The sequence below is a fragment of the Lepidochelys kempii genome, chromosome 8 (genome assembly GCF_965140285.1).
Source record: "Lepidochelys kempii isolate rLepKem1 chromosome 8, rLepKem1.hap1, whole genome shotgun sequence".
Lineage (NCBI taxonomy): Eukaryota > Metazoa > Chordata > Testudines > Cheloniidae > Lepidochelys > Lepidochelys kempii.
The window spans coordinates 53,294,984-53,310,083 of NC_136387.1; the positions used below are offsets into that span (position 1 = coordinate 53,294,984).

A 15,100-nucleotide genomic window follows, 5' to 3' on the forward strand; every position below is an offset into this window, starting at 1 on the left:
ACTAAGGGGCTTATAGCTGAGCTTTGATGACAGGGTGTTAGGACATATGGGTTGTATTCCCATCTGGCACTGACTCAGTGACCTTGGTCTGTGGTGATGGGGGCTGCACTCTGGGATTCCCCCCCCAGATGCTGACCAGCCATAACTCCAGGGGAAGTCACCGTGCGAGGCACGTGTTCAACGTCACTGAAAACCTGGCTTTTCTCTCGTCCAGTAGCTCGGGGATCATTCTGATCTGCCTGTGGCTGGGCAAAGGGTCAAAGAGGGGAAACACTGGGACAAGGACCTGCGGAGGGGTCAGGCTTGGGGAGACTGAGTTTGGATGAGGAGCCTGGGAGGAAGACTGGGACCAGTGCACAGGGCGGTGGGGGTGGGGGATGACTGGAGGCCAAATGGGTTGGGGAGAAACAGATAAGTTGAGGAGCTGGGAGTGGGAAACTGAGACATGCTGTGCAAGGAGACTGGGATGTGGATGAGAAGTCTGAGGAATGGAGACTGGGACTGGCTATGAGGAGAAGGGAATTGGGACCAGGAGCTGGGGCGGGGAACAGAACACAGACAGGCTGTAAGGGATGGGGCAGAAGGGGTTAAGCGTGGGGGGTCAAACAGAAGGGTCTGACAAATAGAGCACTCTCCCATCCACAGCCCGGATGGGAATTTGCTTTGATGTCAGCAAATATCTGTGAAACCCCCTGGCAAAGTGCATGTCCTCTGCCTCTAGTCTGCAGAGAGGATGACAACCTACTACTGCTATCAGTTACTCTGTTAGCTTAAATGGCAGAGATCTGTGATGTGAATCTAAAGGTTCCAACCCTGCTGATGAACTGTGCGGGTGTCTGTGTGACTCTGTGTGATAGAATTTGGTTTTTTGGTTTGTTTTCTAGAACCTAGGAAATTACACACACAAAGTATGTTAAAAGAATGTTATTCAAGTTTAAAGTCAAGGACTCAAAAGTTAGAAATTCCAGAATTAAAGCAATCTTAATGTGGCCCCCTTGTGCGCATGCGTTATGTTAGTCTTTAGTTACATGATTCCATACTACTGTTTCCACAGGACCCTTGACTTGTTTAATGCACAGGATCAACCTGCTTCTGGGGGTGAATCCTAATTGTATAGTGATGTTGGAAGGTGTGTAGTGAATGAGGAAGAGAGGATGGTCTTATGGTTAAGGCAGTTGAATAATGTCCTGGAGAATTGGATTCTATCCCTTCCTCTGCCAAAGAGTTCCTATGTGACGCTGGGCAAGTGAATTCAGTGTTCCTCAACCGATGGGTCTAAGTTCCCTCTAAGCTGTGTGGCTGCGCAGGGCCTATTAAGCCTATTAAGCCCCGCGCAGGGGCTCAGGGCTGCAGTGGGGAGAGGCACCCCTCTCCACCTGCCCTAGTGCGGACCTGCTGCGCCCGGGGGAGGAGCCCCTCCCTTGGCCCAGCCCAGTCCCGCCAGAGCTGCCACGACTAGGGAGAGGCGCCTCTCCCTGCCGGCCCCAGCGTGGACCTGCCTCGGCCAGGGGAGGAGCCCTTCCCTCAGCCCGGCCCAGGTCCGCCGGAGCTGCTGGGGAGAGGAACCCCTCCCTCAGCCCAGCCTGCTGGAACTGCTGCAGCTGGGGAGAGGCACCTCTCCCCTGGCCAAGAGCTGCTGCCTCAAGAGAGGGCTGGGGGGGAGTCATCTCTTCCCACCGCAGCCCCAGGGCAGCCTGCACCCCAACCCCCTCATCCCTGGCCCCACCCCAGAGCCCACCCCCTGTACCCCAACCCTCTGCCCCAGCCCTCAGTCTCCTCCCACACCCCAAGCCCCTCATCCCCAGCCCCACTTCAGAGCCCTCAGCCCCCCACATCCCAATGCTCTGCCCCAGCCCTGAACCTCCTCCCACACTCGGAACCCCTCGGCCCCACCACATGAATTTTGTTACGTGCACCAATACGAAGGTGATGTCACACATCATGTCCATATTGGTGCACATAACAAAATTAATTCCGCACATGAATGTAAAAAATTAGAGGGAACACTGGCCACAGCCCCTAGGAGAGTGGGAAGAGTCCTGAAAGGCAATCGTGGGGAGGAGTGGGGGGGTGTGGCATTGACTCTTTTATTACAGCCTAAAGCAAAGACAATCTTACTCCCCACACACTCTTACCCTTCAAGGTCAAGATCTCTGTATCTCTCAAAACACAGAGATGAAATGATCCTTGTTGTTACGGCTACATTTTTACTCTGATAAAAGGAGGGGGATTGTGAAAATATCTGACTTTGAACAAGGGTTTGCCAACTTGAAAAGGTGGAGAAACACTGACTTAATCCGAGCTTTTCACAGATGGTCACTAATTGTGTGTTCCTAGTTCTCTGGGTGCCCAACGTGAGACCCTGGGGGCTGATTTGCAGAAGGGCTGAGCACTCTCAGCTGCATCTGGAGTCAACAGGAGCTGTGCTGTGAACATATGAAGTGCCATAGAACACCAAGTCCTCTGAAAAATCAGGTCCTAGGGGTCTCAAATTTGGCACCCAAAATTAGTGGACGCCTTTGACCTTAATCTCTCTGCCTCATTTTGCTCTCTGTGTCTGTCCCCTGTCTGTAAAATGGGAATAATACCACCTCATCTCACAGGGCTGTCGTGAAAAAAACCCAATTAGCGTCTGTAAAGCACTCTGATACTGCAGTGATGAGCACTGTAGAGAGCCCATGAGGAACTTACTAATTCTGTCTTCAGACCAGGGTTTGAACAGTTTGGAGTAAATAAGGCCTGGAGACACTCACTGAACAGTGAGGCTAAAACAAAATGTCGAATAGGTGCTAGTTAAATGAACACCGCCCATCCTGTGTGCGGAATGAGGCGGGGCCCCAGGACGAAAGAGCATGTGACCCAGTAATTAAGTGTGCACAACGGAGCCAAATCGAGGTTGCCCAGGCAATATGTATTCTGCCAATTCCTAATTTTTGAGTGTTTTACTTTGCAGCTGTAATATAATGTTGTTTTAATGCAGATTATTTGTGTGCAATTTATTCTTACCTTGTACAATATTCTCCATTAGTCCTTGCGATCTTTCTCACGAGGGGAGTCTGGATGTTTTACTCATGGCAAGTTAACAGTCTAGTTTATAACGTTTACTTTGAAATACACTTGCCTTTTAATAAACCTTGTGTTTTTCTCTGGGTTTCCCAGAGCTGATTCTCATATAAGTTAACCTCCCCACTACCACCCCAGCCAGTTTTTAGGAACTGAATAGTTTACAGGGCTTAAAAGCCAGAGAAAGAATGGACACAAACCTCAAGGATTTCTTTTCACTAGCAATTTTGTGTGTGCTCCACTTCTGTTCCCCAAGCTGCAGGTTTGAGGCTGAAGAATCTGGTGGCTTATGGTTTCTACCCATTCATGTATTTGTTTTAAATTTTGATCATGCATAATTCTCACCCCTGTGTAGACACCCAGCAGAAACCAGGTGCTGACATTGTTTTCATAGCTAGAGTATGTGCACCAAAGCCACGCTAAGGGATTTTTCCATTCACTGTCACTCAGAGGAGCCACTTTATTTCCTTTTTACCCTAAAAGAAAAGGAGGACTTGTGGCACCTTAGAGACTAACCAATTTATTTGAGCATAAGCGTTCGTGAGCTACAGCTCACTTCATCGGATGCATACTGTGAGCTACAGCTCACTTCATCGGATGCGTACTGTAGTACGCATCCGATGAAGTGAGCTGTAGCTCACCAAAGCTTATGCTCAAATAAATTGGTTAGTCTCTAAGGTGCCACAAGTACTCCTTTTCTTTTTGCGAATACAGACCAACACGGCTGCTACTCTGAAACCTTTTTACTCTGTATTTTTTACATTGCCACACTGGGAACGTCTACAGCTGCTCTTCTTGGGTTTTAGAGAATGTAGTGCTGGTGAAAGTCCTTCCCTGTCAGGACACATGGACAGTGGCTGTGTAGGCTTTCTCCGTGCTGCTGTGTCTTGCTGGCTCTGCCACATGAGAAGGAAGTTCTGCCTCTCCGCTGAGATGGCCAGGAAGGTGCCATTTGTACTCGGTGGCTTTGAGGATATGGACACCAGCTTATTAAGAACGGGACCCGTCAAGTCATTTCACACAGGCCACCAAATACATCCACCGGGCCCTGTGTGCATGTGTCTTTGCTGCAGGATTCTGCCGTGCCACTTGAAGTTGTTGATGCTCTTAGTAAAACAAACTCTCACCTGCTGTTCTCTCTTATTGGAATCTAATACAGTGTTTGCTCTGGGCCTGGCTGCAACCTCTGACATCTCTATTGAAATGGAAACCCCTTGTCTTTTAGCAAACCACTGGATGCCCACCCAGAGCCAAAGAAGCCGTCGGCCGCTGCAGCAAGCAGGAAAGGAGGGGGCTCTTCTGCATCAGGGCTGAAAAAGTTCTTCTGCACCCTCAGCCAGAGCACCAAGCAGAAACTGGGCAGGTTCCGGTGCTACAGCATGGATCAGATTCCCCCCGAGGCGCCAAACCTGGCTCCATCCCCAGAAGCCACGGCAGATGCCACTGACTGCTCTAATTTGAAGAAAGCACCTTCCCTGCAATCACTGCGCCTGGTGAGTCCCAAGCGCGACTCTGTACATGTTGCAGGTCTGGCAGTTGTGAGATCCTTTACAATGGAGGTGGAACACAAGGTCTGTGCGTGGCTTAGACTAGACAGAGCGCTGGGGAATATAGCGTAGTAGAGAACAATCCTGTGCTGGGTGTGATTTCCAGCTCTGTGACCATGGGCAAGTCACTTTACTTCTCTGTGCCTCAGTGTTCCCTTATGTAAAATGGGAGTTAGGACGCTTACCCTCCTTCCTAGAGGAAGCTCATTGAGATCTGTGGAAGAACAACGCTAAATCATCATAATCCCTAGGTTTTACAGCAACCTGCACCACTGGATCCCAAAGCACTTTACAAAGGAGTGCAGTATCATTATCCTCATTTTACAGATGGGGAAACTGAGGCACAGAGGGAGAAGGGACTTAACCAAGATCAGCCAGTCCGTCAGTGGTAGAGCCAGGAATAGAACCTACGTCTCCTGAGTCCTAGTCCAGTGCTTTACCCACTAGACCACGCTGCAGAGATGTACTATTTAAGTCTGACATACTCTGTTATTTCCTTTGAAGAGTATGCGGGCTGCTGCAGCTTGAACTGACTGAGAGCGCGCTGCACTAGCATCCTTAAGCTCACCCCTGTCTGTTCACGTCCTGCCAGTCTGCCTCTGCTCCACTGTGTTGTGCGCCAGACTGCGGAGTGAGGCTTACAAGAAAATTGGTCAGCACAGCTGAACCTGTGCCCCAGGCATAGCAGAGGGGATGAGAAGAGCTGGGGAAGTGTAACAGAACAAGGTAGAAGAAGATGGAAGAGTGTAGTGGGGGTGGGGAACAGACAACAGAGGGTGCTCGTGTGTGTGTGCTCGTGCAGGTGTGCATAGGTCACTCAGGTTGGGTTCAGTCTCACTTTCTGCATAGTCCTGGCTGATTGGGCCTTTTCAGGGTCAGACATACCCAGGCCCAGGAGGGCACTGGAGCCGGGTGGGTGGTCTATAACCTAATCTGTTTGCAGCCTTTAATTATAGGGAGTCGAGATACTGATCCAAAACTGAAGTCCCTTTGCTAAAGCAATTGGCCCAAAGCCCCTCCGGTCCCACTGGGGCCCTGTGTAACATTGCTCCCAACAAGCGCTGAGCAGTCCAGGGTGGCTTAGGGAATTTTATGAGAGCAGGCTTCATCGGACTCCTTCAGGGGTGCACAGTTTCTGAGCTAACCTGGAAGGTGTCGGAGTTGTCTTCAAACGTCATTAACTCTGTGCTTACTTGTGATTATAAAAGCAAGACAGCCCAGTGCTTCTTTGGAAAGCATTGAGCATAGATTCATAGAAATGTAGGGTCAGAAGGGACCTCGAGAGGTCATCTAGTCCAGCCCCCTGCACTGAGGCAGGCAGGGCCAAAGAAACCTAGACCATCCCTTACAGGTGTTTGTCCAGCCTGTTCTTATAAACCTCCAATGACGGGGATTCCATGGCCTCCCTTGGAAGCCTATGCCAGAGCTTCACTGTCCTTATAGTTAGAAAGTTTTCCTAATATCTAACCTAAAGCTCCCTTGCTGCAGATTAAGCCCATTACTTCTTGTCCTACCTTCAGTGGACATGGAGAACAATTGATCACAGTCCTCTGTACAACAGACCATAATATATTTGAAGACTGTTATCAGGTCCCCACCCTTAGTCGTCTTTTCTCAGGACTAAACATGTCCAGTTTTTTAACCTTTCCCCAGAGGTTGGGTTTTCTAAACCTTTATCATTTTTGTTGCTCTTCTCCGGACTCTCTGTTTATCCCTATCTTTCCTGAAGTGTCGTGCCTAGAACTGGACACAGTACTCCAGCTGAGACCACACCAGTGCCAAGTAGAGCGGGACAAGTACCTCCCAGGTTCTTCTATCTGACACTCCTGTTAGTACATTTCTGTTAATACAGTGATGCTGGGGAGATGAAAGAAACAGGGATTTTTTTTCTTCCTCTGTTGACTTTTATGGTTTTCAGAGGGTTCAAGAGGATTTGGGGTTTAAAATGCTGGTCTCTTGGGAGGTCCCTGAGCATCCCCTTCTGGCAAAAGACACTTTTGCTTGGATTTTCCCCAAGAACTACTTCTGGTTTTCAGTACTCTCATTCTCCCACTAGGTGTCACCCTTCTGCCAACTGAGGAAAGCCTCTTCAGTACAGAACCTGCATTCTCTCCTGGGCAAGTCTGACCGTTCCAGCTTTTATCTGGAGGGCAAGCCAGGGGAAAGCAAAGCAGCTGACAGGTAGGAATGTGGGAGGGCCAGGGGCACTCCCAGTTCACCCCACTCCAGATCTCTGCTGATGTGTAATTGTTCTGAGAACACTGACGCTACCGATCTGCGATGCAGGTTGCAGCTGGTGCTGGGTGATAGTGTTCTACGTTAGTCTGTAATACAAGTTTATTCTACTAGTGGTAATGCCAGTGCAGTAGTCAATAATTGATTATTGAGCTCTGGCTGCGTGCTTGGTGCTGCACAAAGTCTGGCGTGAGATAGGATCCTTGCACACTGAGCAGTTCTGTTGCAAACCAGTGTGGACATCACTTTATTTCAGGTACACTGGGTTGTGTGCGGTTCTTTCTGGGGAGGTTCTGGTAAGGAGCCAAGCTTGGGCCTGTCTGTAGGGGGTCTGAATGTGTTGAGGGAGGAGTTCCTGGTGCATGGGGCAGCTTGGAAGGTGCCAGTGTAATAAGGGTGATACACAGGAGTGCTGGGAGGAGTGTCTTTTGGCTGGCCCATGCCAGGGCTCCATCTCCACTGGGTACTGTGACGTCCGGGGAAAGAGCAAGAGGGGCCTAGAAGCCCTCTAGGAGATTGGGTGAGGGGGCATGAACAGGGGGAAATAAAAGTGGAGATGCAGGCAGGGCCTCGGAGGGGTGACCAGGAAGACAGACTGTCTCTGTGATGCCAAAGGGCTGGCAGGGGACGCCAGCAAAGGGGGCTGAAGAGGGATATGATACTCTGAGTGGGAGGAGAGGTAGATGCAGCACTTGTACCCCAAAGCACATTAAATGCCATAGAAATTACTTCACCACCACAGTGCAGTCACCTCCGGGCTGGATGCTGGCGGATAGCACAGTACTGACGGCATGGGGGATGCTTGAGCCAGGCACAGCGGGGGAGACTCTTATACTTGCAAAATGTGCTGCTGGATTTTTAACGTCTGGGCAGAACAGACAGGACCCTACGTCCAGACAGTCTGAAAGACCTTGCACCTGCTTGGAATTCTGCCTAACTGCCTCCAAAGGGCAAGTTACCCCTGAGGAGCTGGCTCCAGGAAGGCCTTGCACACTTCATGCCTAGATTGCTAAAACCTCCATTCTGGGAGCAGTGGAGAACGGCAGACGCAGAACTCGGATTCGGAAGCAGCTGCTTGTTAGTGTGAGCGCTGATTGGATTGGTCCGTTGTGGGTAGGAGGGTCTAATGAAGAGAGATGAGATGAAATGAAGGAAAGGGAAACCCAGGTGAATATCAGGGAACACTTTGTAAGTGCGTGACCTGCTAGCCTATGGGGAAGTGACGGGAGCCCCATTGCTGGAGCCATTTGAAACCGGATTGAACAAAGGCCTGGAGTCAGTGGGCAGAGAGGGAGACAACCACACCTGGGCTCCTGAGGGATGGGCTTAGAGGATCTAATGCTGCAGGTCTCTTCCATTTCTAATTTTCAGGAGTCTCCCCTGAACTCCCCTTGGTAAGATTGGGGTCTCCTTTACCTTGAAGCAGGAGAACCAAGGGGATGTCCTTATTAGGTAGTAACACTTCAACCACTTGCCTCAGGCTCCTTAGAGTGCACGCTGGACTTGAACCTGTGACCCTAAGATGAAGGATCTGTCTGAAGCTCTAGGCCTCAGCCCTTTACTTCCAGTAGCTGAGATATTACACCTCCTTGCTCCAAGGGTGGTGGGTTCTTTGCGCCACACAGCAGTAATGTTCCCTCTGGCTCATTCCCTTCTCTCTCCAGGAAAGTGGGTGCTCTGCCCCGGCGTTCCCTCAGCGTGGAGGACATTGGCGCCCCCAACTTGGTGCGAACAGTCGGGCGAGTGGTAGAAGTCTTCCCGGATGGAACCAGCCAGCTGGAGCTGCAGCGCCCTCCACAGGGCACTTTTGGGTTCCGTGTCTCCTCAGGGAATGGTCGACCTGACACAGGTACCTGCTCTGAATAGTCACATGGGGCTTTATGGGAGCACCATCGAGTAGCTTTTAGGGTTTGTTGCAGCTTCTTGAGACCTTAAAAATACCCCTTTCTCAGCACCTGCTTAGTGCTGTTAGTCCCCGCCTGCCTGGTGTGTGTGCCAGGCTGAAACCCCTGGCTTGTCTCCCCTTTGGGTCGGTCTCCTGTTTGTGCTGTGGCCCAGCTTTGAGAATGGCGTGTGTTAATTCTTTACTGCTGGAAGGGAGCTGGGCTTTTTCTGTGGTGTGTCGTACATAGGCGATAATGTTCGGTGCCTGTGTATGTTACCCAGCTTGGACTGGGAGCAATTGTCATTCCTGGGGTGGGGAGCAATGACACCATGACTCCCTGCAGCTTTATGGGACAAGAGGTGGAGAGAAGCCAGTCTGTCGGCTCAATACTCAGGATTGCTGGCCCTGGCTGCAGGGAGCCTGGACAAAGACAGCAGTGTGACCTACGGGCAGCCAGTCTCAGGCTTAGGAATGTTTTGGATGGGAGCAAATTCCATAAGTGGGGCCTCTGTAGCAGCACCCTGCTTCTGGCGTCCCATGAGCATCACCCCTGGGACATGGCAGCCCAGGGCGGTCGAGGTGGCTGCCTTAGCCTGCTGCAAGGGGTCTTGCACCTTCCTGAAAAGCAGCTGTTGCTGGCCCGTGTAGAACACTGGGCACGCACTGGATGGTCCCCTGGGCTGACTCAGCCTGGCAGTTCCTGGGCTGTTAGCTTGTCAGCAGTAGTGGCTCCCAAAACACCCCATCTAGATCTCTCATCCTCAACCTCCTCTGCCGGGGTGGGGGAAAGCGCCTGTGTCCAGGGCCAGTTGTTTCTGCAAATCCCCATGGAGCCCTGGAGTGCCATCCTGGAAAGCAGCCCTCAGGCAGTAGCGGGCTCTGGGACCTCCACCAGCCTCAGGCTAGCCCTTTGTTATCGCCCCATTCCAAACAGAGAAGAGCCCCCTGAAGCGGGTAAGGCTCAGGGCCTGACTGACTCCAGACATTCCAGGGTTCTTCCCAGCCAGGCTCCTGGCAGTGCTGCAGTGCATCTGACTCCTGGCATCAGGTAGGTGGGCTCCAGGAGGAGGCTGGTGTTTGATTTAACCAGCCTTGACTTGGGATACTATGTTCCACTGAAGACGTTTAGTGAATTTATTGCCATGACCGCTCTGCAGCCCCGACTCCTCGGTTTATCCACAGAGCCGGTCCAGCGAGCAGCCCTGCTGGGTGCCTCTAGCCCGACCATCCTGGGCTCCGGGGGTAGTTCCTTCTGCATCGCCGCAGCTGAGACTCAGAACAAGGATAGCCGTTCAGAGCCCCTTGGGGGAAGAGAAGGAAAGTTGGCTATTAAGGACTTACATATGCCCAATGGCTGAAGAGCTCTTTAAAGAGGGCCAGTGAGTCTCAGCCTGTTCCACACCAGGACCCCTCTCCTGTTTGGCAGGGTGGTCGTGACTCACAGGCTCGGAACCCCCTAACCATGGCGGAGTTCCTCTTACAGACTGGCGCGGAGCTGGGACTGTGCAGATGTGAGTGCTGTGGGTGAATGCACTGCAGCTCTTGGCAGGCGCGGCCTTCTCTTTTCCCATCTGTTGTGCGTGTGTTTTGCTGCTTGCTTTCCCCACTGCGCTGCACGTTTGATGTTTATTTGCCCGGGGGAGATGCCCCGCCCCGTACGGACAGCTGGGGACTCACATCGGCATTTGCTGTGGTGTAGCAGCAAGGAATGGCCAACAGGTGGCCTGCAGGCAGGGATGGACGGCCAGTGATGGTCCTGTGGTTTGTGGCCTAAGCCCCTCTCAGCATCCCTGTCCTACCTTAAGAAATGAACATGAGGGCTTGCCTGGTGCTGGTAATGAGGGGTGGAGGTCTGTACCTTTGTCGCTGCTTCCAAATTCAGCCCAAATTACAGAGACAGGGTGGTTTGGCGGCCGATGTGCAGTGAGTGGTGGCTGTGGTCCCGTCACTAGTAGACGTGTGATTTCAGTGCCCCAGCAGGCATCCTTATTGGCAGTGTTGCTTCAGAGGCCATCAGTTGAGCAAGCATGAAAACTGAACCCCTCTCTGACTGCAAGCGCTCACCATTGGAGCAGTGTGGGCCAAAGGTTTTTAGTGAACTTGCAGCCTATCCGGATCCCTCTGTGGCTTGGTGCACCATGGGGTCTTGGACCACTCCAGATCCTGACCTTTCACAGTCTGGCACGCTGTGAAACTTGGAGCAAACAGGAAGGTCAGAAATTCGAAGCAGCGGGTGTCAGTCGCACGTGCAGGGAATATGTGTGCCGAGCTGATAGTTTTTGATCGTTGTGCTGTCCAAAGGTCCCAGGTGGGCCCCATTGTGCTGGCCAATGTACAAACATAGGAGGAGTGAGTCCTTGCCTTAAATGTCTTATAAGTTGAAGAATATCCCTGTGTGCGCTGATTTGGCTCTCCACCTTAGTGAAATGCCACAGTGAGAATTTTCATTCTCTTAACTGGTCTGATCGCAGAGCTTTCCCAGTTGGTCTTCCAGCATAACTCTAGGTTTGCCTTCATCCCCTGCTCTCTGGAGAGCTGGCCTGAAACGTCTGCCTGGTTCTGACCAGATGGAGACTGGAGAGTTGTACCTAATACTCACAAAGGAAGAGCAGCTGGGCCAAAGTGACCTAAGCAATGGTCTGTTTGCAGTGTGCAACATCAGCAACTGCAGGAGCTGAGAAGAAGGGTAGGAGTTGGTGCAGGGATCCTAGTCCTAGGAAGCTGCACCTTCCTCTCTGCATAACTGGGGCACTGAGTGGGGTCTCTGTTTGCTTTGCAGGTATTTACGTCCAGGAGATGGCAGATGCCAGCACAGCCAAGCTATACGCAGGGCTTCTTGGAGTGGGGGACGAGATCCTGGAGGTGAACGGTGCCAAGGTCACCAGGCTTGGCCTGGCCCACATCAACGAACTGCTGTTACGGGCCAACACCCTATCCATCCGAGTGCTCAAGCAGAGACCCACCAGGCGGTAGCATGGAGAGGCCAGGATCCTGCTGAGTTGCACCCAAGAAGCACGATGCTATGCAGTGTTCAGTGGTCTCGCTGAACAAGGCGAGACCTGCATGTGGGTGATGCCCCTGCTGCCTAATGGGGCGCTGCGGGGACACTGTCCTTGGCACGGAGCCCAACTCCCGCTGCTAGGAGATGCCTTTGTGACTGGAACGATGCCTGATGCCACATCTGGGACCTTTCTGTGCTAAGTAGTGAGCATGTGCAAAGTTGTGATGGACAACGCGGATCCCTGTCCGAGGCCAAGGGACTGTCAGGGCGATGTCTGCTGCACGGCCTCGGTCTGTCTCTGTTGGGCGGGCTGGTGCACCGAGCAGCTCGTGCATGCTAGGCCAGGAGAAATAACGGGTGCTGCTGCTTTGCCGGGGCCACTCGGCTCCCCTGCGGTGAGTGTTAATGGCCGGGGGTCTGCACCCAGACCTGCTGAGTAGCGTTCAGGGGCCAGACTTTTTGTGCAATATTTTGTTCCCCAACATTTGTCAGCTTGGGGCAGATGGGGGTTTTATTTTCTGCCCTCATCCACCAAACAGTGACTGCAGGCAATGCAGGAAGGATCCATGACCTGCCAGCTCGGTCCCTGCTGTTCCCAGTGGCCAAACAGGAGGGGGCGCTGCCTGATCAGCATATCCATCAGAGGCTCCCGTGGTGGGGGCCTGGCAGCGCCAGCATCTTCAGCTCTGAGTGCCGGCCTGTCAGCTGTGCAGCAAGAGCCCCCAGCTGCCATGCAGCGCCACCCTCTCGGCAGGTCTGCCTTTGTGCCCCGGGTGCAGTCAGTCCCTCTCCGGTGGCGTCATGTCACTGAGCCACAGAGCTTTCCCACTGGCTCCTTGGTGCCAGCCTGAGATGAAGGCCAAGGTCATTCCTGGGCTAACTCATGCTGGTGAAATAAAGGGCAGGACATAGAGCCCAGGGACCTGTTGGATGTGCTGCTGGGACCTGTTCAGTCTGGCAAGGGACTTGTTTAACCAGTGTTGGAAACCTCTGTACGTTCATCATTGTGTTTCTCTTAAGTTATTAAAAATCTCTGATGGAAACTCTCCACACCCTGTAACTGAGTTATTGGAGCAGGTGTGAGAGTGGGGGACGGGAAACAGGCCTGTTAGTGTTTGCAGGTAGTGCTCTGAGGGTGGCCAGGTCAGGACCATGCTTGCTGATGGGGTACGGTGCTGCCAGGTATCCAGTGCCCTAAGAGGGGCATGTAGGTAAATTTTGAGGGGGAAGGTAGTTGGTGTTGGTCGGGATATGCATGCTGGGAGGGACAAGGAGATGGGCAGGAGGGAGGAGCAGCCAGTCTCAGCATCTGTCAAAGAAAGCCATCCCACAGCTGGGGAGGGTCCCCGGTTCACTGGGTGGATGGGAGGCTGGGATCCGTAGGTCTGGGGGAAGGGGGGAACAGGATGGCTGAGTCTGGATGGGAGGGCTGCAACCCAGTTATGGGGCTGGAGCAGCAGGAAGGTTAAGTCACTTAAAGGGGGACGTGGGTTGTGGGGTGAGTCTGCTTAGGAACAAGCAGACTTGCCTGCAGTGCTCAGTGCTGCGCAGTGAGCTCCCTATCTGAGGTTAGTCTGGCAAATCGACACAGTTAATGTCGAGAAACCAGAGTCCTACCAGAACTGGGGCAAGTCCCAGAGAAAGGCCGGATGACAGGCTGCTGATCTGGCAGCTCAATGTGCTGTGGGCAGAGGGAATGCAAGCTGGGGGCTTGGAGACCTCCCAGCCTGCTGAGCGCAAAATGGGGGACACACATCGTGCAAGGACCTTAGCGGTGTTACTAGTCGTGCGCGGGTGTGACGGTTCTGCTTGAGACACTAGAACCAGCAAAATACGGTCCCTGGGACTGCATAGGATGAGACATGGGAAGGCGGCCAGAGTGAAGAAAGGGCTACGGTCGGTAAACTGTGACCTAATCTAACATGATGATGCTTAAAAGCAGGGCCAGAGGGACGGAGGAGCCAGCCCAGGAGAGGGAGCTGGTAGTGGAAAGCAAGGAAAGGAGAGGTTTGTAAGAGGATGCACAGGGAGGGACTTTTGCTGGTAAAGTGGAGAACTTGGGAAAAGGGGAAGTTCTCAGCAAATTGCTCATTCCAACCTTATCTCTGCCTCCCTCCCACCTCTGCCTCTAGTAGCCTCTGCACCGGGAGCATGCTCTGTCTGATATGCACTCACGCCCTGGCTCTCCTAGGTGTTCCTTGGCCTTCACTCTCCATCATGGCTTGGGTCTTTGCTCTCCCAGGAGGTCACTTTTGCCCCTCCTCACTGCTAGTGGTTTTAACTAACCTTGTGACCGGAGAGCAGGCAACACTGCCAGACTGAACAGCTGGGTCCAGCCCTCCCCACCCCACTCTCTGCAGGCAGCACGTTCCAGTTGCCAGTTAACATCTTTCCCTGTAGCAGAGGGGAGGGGACATGATGCTTTTCACTTCAGAAGGGCAGTTCACCCTGGGCCCAGGTTGATAATGGCTGAAACACATTTCCACCGGCTGGCTGGTTTGTGGGCTCGGCCAGTTCATGCTGTACAAGCTTCCCCATCACACCTCCATTGCCACAACTTGCCTCAGGGAGAGAGGCCAACAGTGGGCTGAGCCTGAGTGCTGCACTCCCCTCTTCACCCTAGATGTTGCCCGCCTGGATCAGGGCTGAAGCCCCGTGGGTGGGGAGGGCTTGTGCTGCTCTGTTGCTGAATGCAGGGCCCAGCTGATCTGGCACCTTCACTGTATGTATGTATTAAATAACTGTAATAAAACCGATGGCGAAACAGTGCCCGCAGCTCCTCTCTGCTCCCACCACAGAGGAGGCAGTAAGAGCCATTCATCTCTGCCCTCCAAAAAAAAATTATGATTAGCACAAGGGAGACGGCCATCAGAGTCACAGCCGGATGGCTGTGGGCAGCAGATGGATAGCCCTGGGTTCCAGGTGCTGCCTCTTAAAAGGAAACGCTATGTGGCTCTTTATCTGTAGAAGGCCGCCTGATTTAACTCTACCGCTCCCTCGGCTGGTGAGCTGAGCTGAGTGGTTTATGCAGGCAGCCATTCTGGCTTCTGTGTGGCAACAGCTGCTCGACCATGAACCGTGTCCTCGCAGCTGTGCTTTCCCAGCCTGGCCAATTGGTTTTAGGTGACCTGCAAAGGGAAATATTTTAAAATGGGCTTTGTGCCTCTTTCATTGCATCTAGATTTCCCCCCCCCTCAGGAACAACAGGGAGGCAGCGTCTGGATTTTTTCCTGGAGGTCCGGTATGGGAGAGCGGGGTATAGGGGATGAATCGTTAACAGTGACGTCCTTTTCCCTGAGGACTGGACAGGTGTGGCCACAAACAAATGGAATTTAGCATCCTTGCCACCCCTCTCAATTGCTCAGCTTT

General features: G+C 52.6%; 1 protein-coding gene across 2 annotated transcripts in view; it reads left to right on the forward strand.

Moving 5' to 3' along the window:
• KIAA1614 (KIAA1614 ortholog) overlaps positions 1 to 12,890 on the forward strand; it is a 37,078-nt gene extending 24,188 nt beyond the window's left edge. For both annotated transcript variants that reach the window (XM_078854063.1, XM_073356581.2), the window contains 4 exons: positions 4,289 to 4,556; positions 6,667 to 6,791; positions 8,510 to 8,694; positions 11,510 to 12,890. In XM_078854063.1, the coding sequence (XP_078710189.1) occupies positions 4,289 to 4,556; positions 6,667 to 6,791; positions 8,510 to 8,694; positions 11,510 to 11,703 (772 nt within the window). In that variant the 3' untranslated portion in view covers positions 11,704 to 12,890. The remainder of the gene's footprint in view (positions 1 to 4,288; positions 4,557 to 6,666; positions 6,792 to 8,509; positions 8,695 to 11,509) is intronic.
• Positions 12,891 to 15,100: the final 2,210 nt, after the last annotated feature.